This window comes from Thamnophis elegans, chromosome 6 (genome assembly GCF_009769535.1).
Source record: "Thamnophis elegans isolate rThaEle1 chromosome 6, rThaEle1.pri, whole genome shotgun sequence".
NCBI lineage: Eukaryota > Metazoa > Chordata > Lepidosauria > Squamata > Colubridae > Thamnophis > Thamnophis elegans.
In genome coordinates, this window is record NC_045546.1 from 23421393 (window position 1) to 23439290 (window position 17898).

The 17898-nt window shown below is 39.4% G+C and overlaps 1 protein-coding gene across 2 annotated transcripts; it reads right to left on the reverse strand.

Annotated features, from left to right (window-relative positions):
• Window positions 1-1671: 1671 nt before the first annotated feature.
• Window positions 1672-17094, reverse strand: SLC46A3 (solute carrier family 46 member 3). 2 transcript variants are annotated; one of them, XM_032219369.1, is made up of 6 exons: window positions 16922-17094; window positions 12717-12921; window positions 9186-10050; window positions 6918-7001; window positions 4639-4795; window positions 1672-2647 (listed from the first exon to the last, which is right to left on the reverse strand). In XM_032219369.1, exons 2-6 carry the CDS (start codon window positions 12906-12908, stop codon window positions 2560-2562), a joined length of 1386 nt encoding a protein of 461 aa, XP_032075260.1. In that variant the 5' UTR covers window positions 12909-12921; window positions 16922-17094; the 3' UTR covers window positions 1672-2559. The 2 variants fall into 2 exon arrangements, with proteins under 2 accessions (XP_032075260.1, XP_032075261.1); XM_032219370.1 differs by lacking the exon at window positions 16922-17094 and adding an exon at window positions 11048-11182 and having other exon boundaries at window positions 12717-12802.
• Window positions 17095-17898: the final 804 nt, after the last annotated feature.

Genomic DNA, 17898 nt, shown 5'->3' on the forward strand with positions numbered 1-17898 from the left:
AATTCTCCTAAAATCACTGATGCATGGTGGCTCTACCACTTGCCAGTTCCCAAGCAAAATAAAAATACCATTAAAAACCTATTTCTTATGTCAAATTACATAGTGCACTTCAAAAGAAACCACACACAACAAATATTGCTGATTAATTGCCTTTTTGGCACATGTGATTTGATAGGTCATGTGACTAGCATGTCTAAAGTTGTATATTTTAATACATTAGGGCAGAAGTGCAGTGAGCACATCAAAGGATTTAACAAGATGGCAAACATTATCAGGTACTTGCAACCAATTTTTCTGTAATATTCTAATATTTATATACCTCTTATTTTTATAAATAGCACAAGGCAAACATACCTAATACTCCTCCTATTTTCTCCAAAGCAACAACCCTGTGAGGTGGGCTGGGTTGGGAGTGAGTGACTGGCCCAGAGTCACCCAGTTGGCTTTCATGCTTAATGTGGAACTAGACCTCACAATCTCCTGGTTTCTAGCCTGGTGCCTTAGGCATGAGACCAAACTGGCACTGTTGAGAAGAATAGATTTTGTTTCATAAAATCAAGGGACTTTCAGAGACCATGTAGAATAAGAGATGTTTTCAGTTGAGTCTTTCATAAATGAAAAGAAATGATCCCTATAAAAAATAGTAATTCCACTTTGTTGAATCGCAAGACATAAATTTGTTGACTGTTGTACATGCCTGGAAAAATCCCCTCATTCCCATATCCCTGTGTTCAAAATGCATCTGTACAGGAGATACAAATGCTTAATGTATCCCTTTGGATTCCAAAGTATTGCTACAATTTTATGCTCATTGTGATTGCTAAGAAAAAAATGAGATAGAGGCAAATATCCAAGCAAGGGTTTCTCAATGACATAAGAGAAATTCATTAAACAGTCCTGTTGCAGCAGGGCATTCCTATTGTTCATTCATTAATTCATCCATCCATCCATCCCTTATCCTTTTTCTGCCACAACTTGTAACTCTTTTTTTTTCTCAATAAAGATACACTTTCTATTTTCTGAAGGAAGTTTCTAGTTTACAGGTTCTTGGACCCTACTAGAAAGTGATGTTTGCCTATTGGCTGACCCTTTTTTCCATCCTAGAGTGCAAATGAATGATTTTTTTGTTGTATCTACTACATCAGAGGTGCCAAACTGGTGGCCCGTGGACCAGATGCATCACACGCAGGCCACGTCCACCCCAGCTCCGCGAAAGGGAAAAACGACACGAAACATCATGTGACAGCACCGTGACGGTGCGATTTTGACACCTGTGTTCTACATAATACCCTCTTTACAAAACTAAGTAAGTTAGGAGAATGGGGGGTTACGGTTTTCAGCAGTGGTGGGATTCAGCCAGTTCGCACCTATTTGGGAGAACCGGTTGGTAACTTTCTAAGTAGTTCAGCGAACCGGTTGTTGGAAGAAATCTCCTTTTGTTTTTTTCCACTTTACAGGGCTAATCCTGTAAGGAAGGCAGGAAGGAAACATTCTGATGTTGTTTCTAGCCTAATCTTTATTGACCTGCTTACAGAAACTGCCTCTCCAGTTAACCCTTATTACATTGTAACAGCTAAGGCGAAGCATCCATCGACCTGAGTAACAGCTAAGGCGAAGCGTCCATCGACCTGAGTGACCTTGAGTCGGCCATGCCCACCCAGTCACATGACCACCAAGCCCCACCTACCAGATGGTCATTAGGGCAGAGAACTGGTTGTTAAATTATTTGAATCCCACCACTGGTTTTCAGGGTAGCTCACCACTCTTTGCTTTTCAATTTCTGTAAGGAATATGAATCACGGAACATTACTGTTATTACATTACCTTCTTAGCCTTTAAGTCAATGTACACTGTGGCCTCCCTTGTTTTCTCCACAACAACCAGTGAAGTAAGTTTGGCTGGTTTTTGTCTTGGATCAGGCTGCTCTATGGCTGAGAGCAGACTATCTAGTTCTCCCCAGTTCCAACCCAATCTCCTACTAACTACATCACACTTTCTAAGCCTATGCATTTGTTAAAAGAGGAGCCAATGAATATAATAGGGCTTAAAGAAGAGACACAAAAGAAGAGATACTTACTTCATAGGGTGATGGTGAAGGATTAACCTTACTGACCTAAATAAATAAATCTTGAGAATTTTGAATTCAGGACACAGATTAGTGAAGGGATTAGACAACACATATAATCCAATCAATAATTTAAGCATAGCTTGCCTATTCATCATAATAATTTTACAATATGTGATCTGACAAAGCAAATACGTTTTTTAGTTGACCTATGTCTTGACCTAGTGTGGATCAAAGGGCAAAGTGCAACAGGGCAGCAATGGGAAGAAGTCTAAGACAGGAAAATCCCACAGTCAACATTTGACGGAAATAGAGCACATTTACACTGCATCCCTTGCACGGCACCCTAGAGCAATCCAAGATAAAAGCAAATTTGAGCCAATCAATTATTGTGGAATTCTCAAAATGGAGCCATTGAAAGCACTGAAACTCTAGTAATCCCATTCATAGGTCAAGCCATTATAGAACTTGCGAGCAGTAACTGCTAGGTGTGTTCAGCTGTCGTCATTCTGGCCAGAACTGCCCTCTTCATTTGTGAGTTGCGCATAGTCCTCTTCGTGCCGAGTAACATACATAAACCCACTGGGGGGGAAAAAAGGAGGTAAGACATACCAATTCAATTGAAAAGAAACATAAACCATAAAATTGTCATACATTGTAATGCAAAAAGCTTAGAATTCTCTTTAGCACAAAAGAGACACAATCTTTCTTTTCTTTGAAGTTAATTTAGGAAGAAAATGTCCATGATGCCATTTTTAGATTAAGACTAAAGGTGGCTCTAAATTGTTAAGAGCATTTCAGACACTTGAATATTAAATATTGCAGGGGGGAAAAACCCTAAATAGACAACAGCAAATTTCAGCGGTTATTTAGAATATTTTAACTTGTAGTTATTTTATATTTGTTTTGTATGTTTTAACTGAAATTGTATTTTAATATGTTTTATCATAAACTGCCCCAACACCTTTAGTTATTGGGTAGTTTCAAAGTGCAAAATAAATATATAATTTAAAAAAACCTAAAATGATATACCTGTAATACTATCTCCTTTTTTAAACAAGCCATTTTCAGGGCTATTTTGTCCAGATAAAATACTAAATAAGCCAAATGATTATTTCAATTTATCTAACTCTAACCCTATTATTACATGAATAGATGTTTGTCTTAATTCTCCTGCTCCATTGTGCCCCAGGCCTATTGAAAATCAGATTCAAAGATGTCCACACTCCAGATTTTCAGAATCAATTGGAAATATTTTCATTGTATTCTTTTTCATCATTTATTTCATTGTTCTATTATTTTAGTTCTGTTTACACTCTTTTCATTTTTTCTTGTTGCAAACCGCCTAGTATAGCCCCATGGAGAAATGGGCGCTAAATAAAGGTAACAAATCCTAACCAATTTAAATTTGCAATTTAAATAGATGCTACATTTACAGTATATACTTCTAAAACTCTCATTCCCACAACATTTAACTGGTAGAAACAATCCATCATAGGGAAATGATTTTTGAACCAAGATACCTCAAATGGGCTAACCTACAGAATGTGACCAAAATCCAGGATTCATTAGTTCCGTGAGATTGATGTTTGGCAAATTTTATAAAACATTTTATCACATAAAATTTACCATAAAAGAGTTTATGATGTAATACAAAACATCATAAAACATTTATTGTGCTGATGTTCATGCTACACAGTTCAACACAGGCTGTTTTCAAGGCAGGTGTATCTCTGAATGTAACCCAATTTTTCCAGAGAAGGCAGGACATTAAAAGTTCTGTTACGGTTGTACGCACTGAGAAATTTGGTAAGGAAACATCTCTGAAAGGATGACTCAAGGGGTCATGGGTTTTTAATAGTATTCTATTGATAAAAACAGATAATGGAATAGTCAAATTCATGCAGATACATTTCCCATGGTTTTATTATTAGTTTTCATTCAAACTGATACCAGAGAATCTATTTCTAAAATTTTATTTTAAATAAAGCACTTAAGGTGCAATGTTGCAGGGGTTGGACTAGAAGACCTCCAAGGCCCCTTCCAACTCTCTTATTCTATCTTCTTCCATTTAGTTAAGGGGTGGTCCATAGCTGGTATGTGACAATCCTATTCTTCAGGGAATAGCCATCTCTCCTCCCTAGCTTCGTGTGCTTCAATTAATTAATGAATTAATTATTAATTATAATTATTATTAATTAATTATTCCTCCCATAGATCTATTTCTGACTGAGAAGTGTGGGAAGTCAGGTTGGGACAGAATAAATGGAAAAGGGTATCATAGAAAACAACAGAGTAGCATTTTAATTTAATTCATTTGCAGCTCATCTCCTTTCAAATTGTCCCTGAGTGGCTTACAACATAAAAAAAAAACATTAACATAATGAAGGATAAAATGACAATACAAACAAAATCAAATCAAAATAAAATAATACATTTTCTATAATTGAAAAATACAACTCTATATGAATGATAAGAATTGGAAATAAAAACTAATATCCCTTTTCTATGGAGAGAACATTTCTGTACAAAACAGATTCCAACCTTTAAAAAAATGAATGATCCCTGCTTACCTTATTAAACTCAGTGGAATGATGCAAAAGCCAGCTGATAAGAGAAAACTGAAGCCAGGAAACCATGCTACGGTCATTGCATAGATGGTATTAAAGACAGCAATTGAAATGGTCCCAGTCAGAATCTCTAAGCAGGCAATGCAAGCAAATAAAGCTCCTGCCAAAAAGGAAAAAGAAAAACTGGATTACAGAGATCCAGAGATTTGTGTGTGTGTTTGTGTATGTAACTATACTACACTACTAGAAAGATGACAACAGAATGGAATGGCTCATTGATTCAACTCTCTGCACATACCATCCAAGCAGTGGTGGATTTTAGAACCTCTTCTGTAAGTGTGGCCTGCTTTGTGGGAGTGGCTTGCCAGCCATGTGACCTGGTGGGAATGGCTTGCCAGCCATGTGACCAAGTGGGAGTGGCTTGGCAGTCATGTAACTGGGCGGGCATGGCCAACTTGTAAAATGTGGTCTTACTTAGCAACCAAAATGTTGGCTGAGAAACTCTGGCATTTGAAGCATGCAGGTCTTAAGGCTGTCAGGTTACAAGACCCTTGCACCTCTAGCCCTTTAGAAAAAAAAAACCACAGGGGTGTTCAAACTTGATAGTTTTAAGACTTGTGGACGTCAACTCCCAGAATTCCTCCTCCAGTCATGTTGGCTCAGGAACTCTGGCATTGAAGTGTGCAAGTCTTAAAGCTGTCAAGTTACAAGACCCTTGCACCCCTAACTCTTTAGAAAAAAAGCCCAAGGGTGTTCAAACTTGACAGCTTTAAGACTTGTGGACTTCAACTCCCAGAATTCCTCCTCTCGCTCTTCATCTTGATGATGTGTGGATGGGTTGTGGGGGAGGGAGCTGAAACAGGTTCTAAACGGCAATGTAGATTTGTGGAACCTCTTCTATAGAAGAGGTTAGAACTGGCAGGAACCCACCCCTGCATCCAAGGCATTGCTCTGACAGTCAGGCAAATGTCTGACCCACACAGGTTGGACCACAAGAATCAGACCAGATAAGCTGGTCTATCTGTCTTTCTTTCCTTATAACGCAGGTTCTGTAACGCAAATTCTGGGGAAGCGTTCTACACAGAGGGGGTGCATTCCTTATCTTGCTGCTGTAATGATTAGTGTGTCAAACTAGGTTCAAATCCCCGCAGTCAGGATTTTTACTGGCCCAGACCCTGTATCTCAGATTGGTTTACCTCATAAAATTGCAGGAAAGGGAAAATCGAAAGGGGATATACAATGTACATCTTGAAAAACAGAATAGAAATCTAACCAATAAACCAATTAGTTTTGGAGCAAATTAGAGTTAAAAGGTAAAGGTTCCCCTCACACATGTGCTAGTCGCTCCTGACTCTAGGGGGCAGTGCTCATCTCTGTTTCAAAGCTGAAGAGCCAGTGCTGTCCGAATACATCTCCCTGGTCATGTGCCTGACCTGACTAAACGCCAAAGGCGCACAGAATGTTGATACTTTCCCACCAAATGTGGTTCCTACTTTTTCTACTTGCATTTTTATATGCTTTCAAACTGCTAGGTTGGCAGGAGCTGGGACAAGTAATGGGAGCTCACTCAGTTACGTGGCGCTAGGGATTCGAACCGCCAAACTGCCGACCTTTCTGATCGACAACTCAGCCACTGAGCCACCGCGTCCCTAAATTAAAGTTAGATTAGAGCAAATCTGTGAGTAAATTAGAGTTGCAATTTATGCTAGGCGACTTAATATTTATAAGCTTGAAACTGATTTTACCCTTCCAGACAATTATTACACCCTCCGGTCACCCTTGTTACACCTTGGCAGATGGATACCATAAAGTTAAGCACAATAAAAACTTTGTGAATTGTGTTTGGACACAAAACATGCTTAAGTATGCATATCAAGATTGATCTCTGCTTTTAAGCTAGATGTAACTTTCCCCACTTTCTAAGTTACCCTCACAAGTTTTGTAAATAAGAGTGCTGGTCTATGATTGAATAAAGATTGATTGATTGATTGATGAAAGTCTAGTATTCAGGATACTTCATTTTCCTAAAAATCACAACATTTCAAAGGTAGCCACCAAATTAACCTGATGAGGATACTCAATGCCATGAATCTGGATATCCAGTGGCAGAAAGGAACTTACATTCAGCAAATGGAAATGGTGTTATTGGTGCTAGAACTAATTAAGATAACAATACAATATAGAGCTGTTGCTTCAAGGAGAAAATAGAAACTGACAGATCCAAGGAACTTCACTGAATTCCTTCGACACCTGCAATTAATTATTTAGCAGCACCGACTCACCTTGTTCATTAGGAAGAACTATTTTTGACAACATGGCTCGAATAATTGGAATGGGTATGAAAAGGAGCATCGATGGTATTCTCACTGCAAAATAGGAGTCACGAAAGTCAACAGTCTTTAACATAATTGCCCCATATAGCTAATCAATTTATACTGTGACAAATAACAGCAAATAATTATCTGGGTAAAAAGCATGATAGCATCTTTCAGATCCACATGGATTTAGAAATATGTCCTCCACCAAGTACATTTTTACTTCTGCTCCACAGCAGACTCTCTGTCCGGAAGACTCTGAGATCTGTGTTTCTCAACCTACAAGCGACCACAATTAAGCCCCAAATTTCTGCTGCTAAGCAAGACAATAGTTAAGTGATTTGTGCCACATTTTATGACCTTTTTGCCACAGTTGTTAAACGAATCACTGCAGTTGTTAAGTAATTCATGCAGTTGTTAAGCAAATCTGGCTTCCTTCATTGACTTTGCTTGTCAGAATGCAGCTGGAATGATCAAAAATGATGATTACATGATTCCAGGACATGGCAACTGTCATAAATACATGCCAGTTGCCAAGCGCCCAAATTCTGATCACGTGATCTTGGGGATGCTGAAACCAGTGCCATTGTAACTTTGAATAGGCACTAACTGAATGACTGTAAGTCGAGGACTACCTGTGTCGTAAGCAATATGCTTGTCCACTGAGGAATTTTGTAGGATTAATAAAAATAGTAGCTGAAATATTTAATTTATATCTCTTACAGAAGATATTGGATATTCCTTTAGGTGCACATTTTCAACTGTGGTATGTGGATAGCAATAGCAATAGTAGTTAGATTTATATACCGCTATACAGCGCTTTACAGCCCTCTCTAAGTGGTTTACAGAATCAGCATATTGTCCCAACAATCTGGCTCCTCATTTTACCAACCTCGGAAGGATGGAAGGCTGAGTCAACCTTGAGCCTGGTGAGATTTGAACTGCCAAATTGCAGGCAGCCGGCAGGCAGCAGAAGTAGCCTGCAGTACTCCACTCTAACCACTGCACCACTGTGGCTCATATGAAGCTGCAAGACACTATTCATGCAGAGCAATTGTAAGAAGGAATTCATTACATTCAAATTTTAAATGCGACATCAGGCAGGTGTTGTATATAGCACCAGTCATGGTTTAGGTAGGCTACAGCATGGTAGAAAATGGACAAAAGTCATGAAATATATTAAATTAATTATGTTATCTTATTCAAAAGCATTGTGGTGACAGTAGACAAAGAAAATGGAAAGTTATCACATTCCCTAAGATGAAGAACTAACAGAATGAAATCTCCCTTAGTTATAGAAAATGACTAAAAGACAATAAAATAATAGGCCTTACATAGCCAAGTATTTATTATGGGCCTCTTCTGCAAATTGGGGACAGAAAGTGGAAGATTCAGCTCTATTTTCCAATAAAAATGTAGCAATTAGGTACATTCTATTTTTACTGATAGCTTTCAGCTGGTGAATTATAATATTCCTATTTCAAGAGGGTCTTTTGGAATAATTTATATAAAGTGTTGCCTCTAGTAGTTTTGCTGTTTGCTATTATTTTATTGTAGTTTATATTTTACGCTACTATTATGTTGCCTCACAGATCCTAAAGCAGGAGTTCCCAACCCCAGGGCCATGACCCACTACTGGCCCATGGCGCATTTGTAACCGGGCCATGCAAGGGATGGGCAAATGCCCAGATCTACTTGCAAAAATGTCAGGTGCAGGCGCTTTTGCGCACCTATCATTCACACAGCACCATTCTCTCTACCCCCCCCCCCCCAACCCCACCAGTCCGCCAAGCCAGAAACCTTGGGAACCGCTGTCCTAAAGGCATGGAAATTGTAATTTGAAGCACAACACTTCTAAAAGATTGAAAACTTCATTCACTTGCATATTACAGAGTTGGAATGTAGAGGTTGAAACTTGTGTTTAGAAAATCTTGGTTAAATTACCTGGAATTTCCAATTAAAAGTCTGGGCAGCTGATCATGAGAAAGACCTGAGTCTTGGACCAATGCAATAACTAATGTAAAAAAAAAGAACAAGCACCACCAAATTTCTAATTACTTAGATCAATATTTCTAAATCTGGGCACCTTTGAGATATGTTGACAACAGCTTACAGAATTCCCCAACTTGGAGAAATCTAGGAGTTGAGATCCACATATCTTAAAAGTGGCCAAGATTGATCTATGTTATCAAAAATGTTTACCATCATCTTTGAACTTAACCAAGTGAAACTTACCCAACATCATCAACAATGTAGTGTTCGCAAAGGCGGCCATAATACTTCCTCCAATATAAGAGAAGATTCCAATAAAAACAAGGTAGCTATCTCTCAGATACTGAGAAAGGAAAACAATCCCTAAGAATCCAGTCACAGAGACTGAGGTGGACACAGCTGAGCCGTACCCTATATAAATGGCATTCCAACAGAGGGGAGCATTCAGTTCATATAGCACATAGAGACTAAGCGCTCCAAATACTGTGAAAAGGTAAGTCATGAATGTGCACAGCAGCAAGATGATTAAAATTCGCTTCTTACAGGAGGAGGATTTAAAGAACATATATACTCCAGAAAGAGTGTCTTTAAGACCTTCCCGCCAAGATTGTGTCTGGATTGCAGAGACTTTCACCGTTTCATCCAAGCAAAATATGACATAGAAAATGTTGACCATGTGAAATAGAGAAATCATAGCAAATGTCCACATAAAGTCCATTTCTTTTAGAATGTATCCTGAGACCAATCCTGCAAATCCAGATGTGAATCCAAAGATTAAGTCAACCACAGCTATTCGGATGGTCTTTTGTTTCTGAGTCTCACAGCAATCAACTATAAAGGAAAAGGCTCCTCCAAGAAATGTAGCCAAGTCTCCAAACAGCCCCCCAACCAAGGAGAAAACAAAGAAGAGGTAGAGGGGCAAAGACAAGTCTGACATAACAAAGAGGAAGACGCTGCTGGTAAGACTCCCCACCAGGGGAAGAACCAATGATATTTTGCGTCCATATCGATCTCCATTGGCTACAAGGACAAAGGCCACCAAAATGCTGAAAATTGCCCCACATAAGTCTGTTTTCATAGCAAAGAGAGAAGCTTTTTCTTGGACTTCCTGAAAGAAGGAAATAAAACAAGAATAGAGACAAATCAATCAATGTAAGCATTGTAATTCAACTTCTGATCTCATCTATAAATAGGAATTCTGATTTACTACAAAGTTCTGTGATTAGAAACCAGCAATCAAAAAGATACAATTGGCCACACAATTAAGTTAGATGATTGGGAAAGGGTATGGGAGTGGAACTTGAAATTGACGATGTCGACGGCCTACAAAGAAAACGTATATAAAATGTTTTACCGCTGGCATGTCTCTCCGGCAAGACTGGCAAAAATTTCCACAAAATCATTGGCCAAATGCTGGAAATGTAAAATAACACTGGGCACATACTACCACATGTGGTGGACGTGTCTGGTGGCTAAGACATATTGGAAGGGAATAATAAGGTGGTTAAACGAAATTATGTCAACTAAATTAAACCTCAATCCGGAAATGTTTCTATTAGGGATAATAGATCCAGAAATAATTGAAACCAATCAATATCTACTCGTTCATATCCTGGCGGCGGCAAGAATCTCATATGCGCAGTGCTGGAAGAAAGAAAATGCCCCCACTAGTACAATGGTTATGAATAAAATTTTAGAAATAGCGGAAATGAATAGACTAACAATGCTGATTAATGAAAAAGAAGATACAGACTTCTATAAAGTCTGGGAGAAACTATACAAATGGTTTGATAAGAAAGACAATGAGAATTAAGATATATAAATGAGATATTTTATTAACTTAAAATAACTTAAGGAACAATTTAAAAGAAATTATGATATACAAAGACTAAGTAAGAAATGAGATAAGATATATATTAGAGGTGAGAATTCACCTACAAGTAATATCAATAGACTACAGTGTTGAAAAAACTTTGAAGATCTGATAGGAAAAATCCGTTATGAATACCTGCATAGAATTAGTAATCTAGCTTCATACTATTTTCTTTTTTTTCTTTTTTCCCCCTTTTTTCTTCCCTCTTTTCTTTTCCTTTTCCTTTACTTACCTTAGGTAGATATGTAGATAGGCAAGGTGAGATGAATTATGTATATATATGTATGCATTTTTGCCATTTGCATTGTAAACGTAATGAGTTCTATTTCTTTTTTTTGTATTTTGTAAACCTTGCCTTTTTTACAACCTTTAATAAAATTTTAAAATTAAAAAAAATAAAATAAGAGTGAATAAAACAAACAAACAAACAAACAAACAAAAAAGATACAATTGTGCTGGCAATGCAAACTACAGCTAAAAAGCACAAGCCAAATAAAAAAAAAAGATTAACAAGGCCACAAAAATGATGATCTGAGAACTTGGAGGCGGATGAAAACATCATTGCAAGAACAAAGATTTAAAGTTACCTATCACTGTTATATTTAGCATATTATTTTCGATTTATATATTTAATCATTTCAGTATGGCCTCCATCCTTTCTCTGGATATGATCATCGCAGATTGTTTGTGGCTGAAGACACATTGGGTTTGGAAGTGGTGTTGCAGAAGTGGTATTCAGCCAGTTCGGGTGAACTAGTAGCGGTGACTGTGGGAGGCTCCGCCCACCCACCCAGACGTAATGCGCAACCACTGCGCATGAGCAGAAAGCAGTGCACATGCGCAGATGCAGTGCGTGCGAGATAAGTGAGAAAGCACATTTGTGAACTGGTGGGGAAGGTAAGCGAATCCCACCACTGCTGTGTTGTAAAGATTCCTTGAGTCACTTTGACTTCAGGGGACTCCACTCCCTGTACATATTTCTATAGATTATTTGGCAGCAGTATGGCAGTAGGCCTCTGAAGTAATGCAAAAAGGTGCTAAAGTATTTATCCCAAATTTATGCAAAACCCTGAAATGTTCTTGATAATTCAGAGGCTAGTTGAAAGATGAGAAAGGACACATTCACGTCTGAATCAAATACAGTTAGTTAGTTATAGTTAGTTATAGTTTTATTGATTTGTATGCCGCCCACTCCCGAAGGACTCCGGGCGGCTTACAATAAAACAAGGGAGGGGGAATAATACACAAACAACATTAAAATATACAACAATCACAATCTCCGGGGGGCTGGATATATCGAGAGCCCCCCGGCCTGCTGGAGCAGCCAAGACTTAACAGCTTTGCGGAAGGCCGGGAGGGTAGTAAGGGTACGGATCTCCACGGGGAGATCGTTCCAGAGGGCTGGCGCTGCAACAGGGAAGGCTCTCCCCCGGGGAGTCGCCAGCCGACATTGGCTGGCAGATGGAATCCGGAGGAGACCTAACCTGTGTGATCGAATCGGTCTATGGGAGGTGATCGGCAGGAGGTGGTCTCTCAGTTAATATTTTAAGGATAGGGTTGTGCATTTTTCCAAACTTAGCTCAAATATAATTTCTGCATTTTATTTTGCAATGCTGATAAAGACATTTCTTTAGCGAACTACGCGTGTGCGACATTGTCTGCATCCAGGAAAATAGTGCTTTTGGGGTTTGGAGTTTTTTTGGTTTGTTTCTGGACTATTCTACAGCCCTCAGATTTGCTGGGGGCTTCTCATCTAAGTAATTGCAGCTAAGTGAAGAGATGCTTTACCAGGTGTGAAGCCTCTTCTCTGAACATGTTAAATTCTACATGATTTGCTATGATGCATCATTAACTCTGCTTAACTTTATCTGGGGCACACCCAGTGCATAATCTGATCTTACCTTTTGCTTCGCATAGGTTGGGTTGCTTTGATTCAGTTCACAATGAGACATATTATCTTGAGCTATGAAGGTCGAGTTGGTCGTTTCTTCCCAGATCCTTTTGTATACATATTGTTGCTTCAGAGGAGTGATCAAAGAATAGGCAAAAATATATAAGGAAAGGGCAGGCTCCAGTAACAAGGTTTTCTTCATCCTTGGGGTTTTGCTTGAATTATAATTTAGGAAGAAAACAAAAGGTTAGCCTTTTTCAGAGGAAGACAATTCTCTAACTGATCATTAACCAAATGATGGAAAAGTTGGCAGGTGATTTTATTTTGTGCTCCTTCACTCAAAGGGGTCACTGGGAAATCATGATGAACAAAAGTCATGTTTTGAGCATGCTGTACTCACCTGGCTTACCTGTTTCGTTATACACAATGCGTTCTACCAAGTAACATTTGAGACCCATTTATTAGCATGCTGTATTTTTTAAAGCTAAATTTACTTCCTACAGAAGTGTTTTCATGTTCAGCTTTTCAGTTTCTGTTTCTGCCATAAGAAGCTGGTTAGCTATAATGAGACCCAAAGGAAGAGGAAAATAATGAACAACTTTTTATTGTAAGCAAAGCAATGAAATGATTCAATGGGCTCTACTGAACATATTCTACAATCTTGTCTTAGGCATCTTCTGAACACTCTCTGAAGAAGAGTTTGTTGCTTTCTCATTTTTAATCCCAGGAAAGGCTGGTGAATTGACAAGGATTTTTTTTTAAAAAAAATTGGAGTTTAACTTTGAAAAAGGGAGCAGTGTCAGAGATGGGATTCAGCTGGTTCTTATGCATTGGATGTTAATTTTACATCCGGTTTGGACCACTAATAGTTCCGATGACCAGCTGGCCCAGCCCCACCCCACCCCGCCCCTCCCAGGAGTCCCCACCCATTCTGGCTCCCAGATAACTGCAAGGCGGCCTCCTAGGCCCAAAACGGGGTGTGAGGGGTGCGATGAGCCCCCCGCAACTCATTTTTGCTCCCAGGGAGGTGCAGGAGGCCAAGTGCTGCCTGTCACACTTCCTGACTAGTCCTAGTGAGAAACCGAGTTAACACTCGGAATTTTAATAAACGGACAGATTATGCTATCAGATTGATGTTGCTTCCTACTTTCTCCATGATTATATGTCTTAACCTGATCTTTCAGGTTTTCCACTAGTGAGTGAGTGAGAACGAGAGAGAGAATAAGTACTGCAACTCTACAGCACCCTTAAAAACAATGTGACACCTTTTACTTTCAGTGGGCTTAGACTTGGGGGAGAAAAGTACACTACTTTATTTAAAGTTAATCTATCTCACAACTGAGGCTTCTGCAATGCTCCCACATTTCCTGTGCAAGGCTGATCGTTGTTTTTTTTAAATGTAACAAATCCCTCTAAATTGCCTAGATCCATCATTTCAGAAATTCTACTGAATAAGATAAAGAGCTAAAATGTGAATACCTATGTAACCAAAAGCTAATACATTTATCTTAATCCCACCCCAAATCATCACTTCCCCTGGATATGAAGCTTTGCTCTTCATGTTTATATCTGGAAAGTGGTAAGGATTACAGAATACTAAATATAACTCTCTATTGCTCCCATCTTGCAAAATAAATGTGCAGATTTTGTTTGATAAATTAAGGAAAGTGCTGCACAGATGTGATCTTTCTATTGACAGTCAAACTCTTACAAACTTTAAGACAAAGCTTGTTCGGTTTGTGACTGCACAGCGCAATTGTAGCTGGCATGTTTTCATTACAAAAGCACAGTGCTTCAAGTTAAAATATAAAATCTGGTTTACAACCAAGTTAACACAATCATTTTTAGGATTATAAAGTGTAGAATTTGGAATCTGGCATACAGCAGAGATAAAAATAATACTGGTGGTTTTCAGTTCCACCTTCAGTTTTACACAAACAGCAAATCAGTAAGTGCAAACTCATCTTGCCTCCTACACCCTGTAAAATGTAAGAGAAGTTGTAAAAATATCCTTTGGAGAAGCATATTTTAATGGCCAGCAGATACCTACATGGATATTGCAGGAACAATGTTCTGCTAGGTTCTCAATTAGTTATAGTATTGTAATCTGAAAGTCTGGTATATCAAAGATTTTAATAAGTCATTACAATACATTAGTGAATTAAGTCCACAGCATACAGGGCTTTCTGTTAATTTTTAGCAGAAGTTGGTTTTCATGGTGTAATGTAAATAGCTCTGATGACTGGCATGATTCCCACAATATATTGACAATGTCATGAAATTTCTGTGAAACTTTCGAAAATGGATTTTCGAGACCAGGCATGATATTTGGTCTTCCAAAAGTAGTGTGTTACATACTGATCAATGGATAAGAAACATCCAAAATTATTAGTTCAGTGACATTTTTCTTCTGAGCACATTCACTGCAATGAAACTTGGGACTCAAAACCACAATACCTTGTTGGGCAAAGTAAAAAAAAAAATGGCAAGCTACAGTAGGCAGACAAGGATTTTGATTCCCAATTATTTAATAAAAGCAGCAATAACTTACTGTATGTCACAGAAATTGGAAGTATCCAGGATTGGGATTCTCAGTAGCATGCCTTAGGATTTTGGTAGTGACAAATTTCTAAACATTGAATTTTTAAATCCTAAGTATAATTTGGTTCATTAATTTGGTCTCCAATTAATAGATTTAGGGATCTTAACAATCTTGTGAAATTCTGCTATATTTGAAGATTTCTCTATGCAATGCTTTTGATGTCTATTGAAGTATTTTTTCTTGCACTTAATATTTAATATTGTATTGTTTTCTATTTCTATACTCATAGGAATGATTGCATTAACGAGCAACCTAAATTATTTTAAAACAATAAGGCAAAGGTTCCCCTTGCACATATGTGCTAGTTGTTCCTGACTCAAGGGAGCAGGGCTCATCTCTGTTTCAAAGCCAAAGAGCCAGCACTGTCTGAAGACATCTCTGTGGTCATGTGGCCGGCATGACTAACCGCCAAAGGTGCACAGAGTGCTGTTACCTTCCTACCAAAGGTGGTCCCTATTTTTCTACTTGCATTTTTACATGCTTTCAAACGGCTAGGTTGGCAGAAGCTGGGACACGTTACGGGAGCTCACCCCGTTACACGGTGCTAGGATTCAAACCGCTGAACTGCCGACTTTTTTCATCAACACGCTCAGCGTTTTAGCGACTGAGCCAATACATCCTGTGTCAATAAACCATGTCAATAAACAAACACAAATCTGACTTTTGTTGACCATAGCTGTAGAGGATTGGAGTTTTTAATTTTTATTTTTGGCACAGTAGCAGCAAGTGAATAGTACAAGTCCATGTAAACATTGGCTGTTTTGTAATCTATCACATGTCAAAATGTTTTGCACACAAATTCTACTAAAAGAAGTTTATTCCAGGAGGTATAAAGGTATAGAAGTCTTGTTCTTTTATAGCTTTATCCAAGCAGGGTTTTTCCCTCAATAAACAGGTACATGTACAATACTGTAAAAAACCGAAGGTGCTATAAAGTTAGAAGGAATTTGGCATCTTTACATAGTCTGTTACCTTCACAAGACACGCAGCTCTTACACAACTATTTCAAAAAGCATAAAATGAGTCAGTGAGTGAAGGGAGAGCCTTAAGCTACCTCTGAGCCTGAAATAACCTTTACAAAAATCCCTTGCAAAGGCCAGCAATTTGGGTTGTCAGATCTCAAAACTTTCCTGCGTTAAATCCAGCAATTTTCTAAATATTCAGTTCCAATTTATTCAATTCTCATACAATCTGTGCCCCCTCCAACAGCTGGTCTGGTGGGGGATGATGGTTGTTGTAGTCTTAACGGATCGGCTCTGAGAAAACAAAGCAGGCACCGCTTCCCACCGGAACATAAACGCACACACACAAAAACAACAAACCCACAACTTTAAAACACTTCGAAATTTTAAATTAAAATTCTGATCCATGTATGAGCGCAGCCGTGGTGACTTAAATAAGGGGGGGAAATGAAAGTAGAAATGTGGCTAAGTCTCTGTTGCATGCATTTTCCCGGAGCGTACATCAAAACATTTCCCAGTGGTTTTTAACCTGCATACGTTGCCAATAAACCCTTATCTTGTCCAGGCGCTCAGAACTTAGCACAAGCACAGCCAGCAAGCAAAATCCGCACTGATGTCCGGCAGTCCTCCTTTCCAACCCCAGCCGCTCACCTCCGAAAAGACGATTCCAAGCGCTTTGGCGCTTTCGTTCAAGTTCAAGGAAGTCCGAGCGGTCGCGAGCCGAGAGAAGATGCACCTGGGCTGCGAAAGAGACCTATTAGAGCCGGCGAACGGCAGGTCCCTCGCCGGCTCTCCTTCCAAGGCTGTTTCACCGGGTCACCACTAGGGGAGCTGGAGGGCGAGGAGCACAGCGATTGCTCCATTCGGATATCACTCCATGTGCGGGCGGGGCCTCCCTTCGGGCCGAGGGACGGACCTTTTTTCTTGCGCGTGACACGTGACGCGGCTTCTCGAGTTGCTGCGGCTGCGCCACCTCCGCTCTGTTCGCGGTGGGGAAGGGGGAAAAGGGAAGAGGGTTGAAGAGGAGAGAGAGCGCCCTAACGCCGTCCTCACCAAGCTGCACCCAAGAGGAATCCTGGGTGGGGGTTATGTGATTTGTAGTCCAGCGACTGGGTGGTGGTGTGTGTGTGTGTGTGTGAGAGAGAGAGAGAGGCTGCTGCAGACGAGCGCAGCTTTGCAAGAACTGTCTATGGAGATTCACAGTCATCCAAGTCGTGGTGGTTGTCGCAAAGGGGCTTTTTCTCAAGGGAGAACCGGACTTTCTGGGTTTTTTTTTCTTTAAAGACGTCTCGCTTGAAACTTGAATGAGAAGCGGAAGCTTGGAGGAGAAGCGAAACGTCTTCAAAGAAAAACCAGAAAGTCCGGTTCCCCCTTGAGAAAAAGCACCTTTGGGACTTCGCATGCAAAGTTGCTGGTGTCAAATTTCCGTTTGGTATGTAGATGTTAAGTACGCACCTTGCATTAAGATTTTACTTATTGCCGTAACCAGTTCTCACCAGTTGTATAAACTGGTTGTAAAAGGCAAAGGGTTCCTCTCGTTCCTGATTTTAAGGAACTGTGCTCATCTCCATTTCAAAGCCAAAGAGCCAACGCTGTCCTAAGACATCTGCGTGGTCATGTGGCTGGCA

What these genes read in the sequence shown, in the direction of transcription:
- SLC46A3 (XM_032219369.1), bottom strand. Translation starts at nt 12,908, where the DNA reads ATGAAGAAAACCTTGTTACTGGAGCCTGCCCTTTCCTTATATATTTTT. An exon ending in TACATTGTTGATGATGTTGG is followed by an intron (nt 7,002 to 9,185) that starts GTAAGTTTCACT and finishes CCTATTTTGCAG; the next exon opens with TGAGAATACCATCGATGCTC. An exon ending in AGTTCTTCCTAATGAACAAG is followed by an intron (nt 4,796 to 6,917) that starts GTGAGTCGGTGC and finishes CCTTTTTGGCAG; the next exon opens with GAGCTTTATTTGCTTGCATT.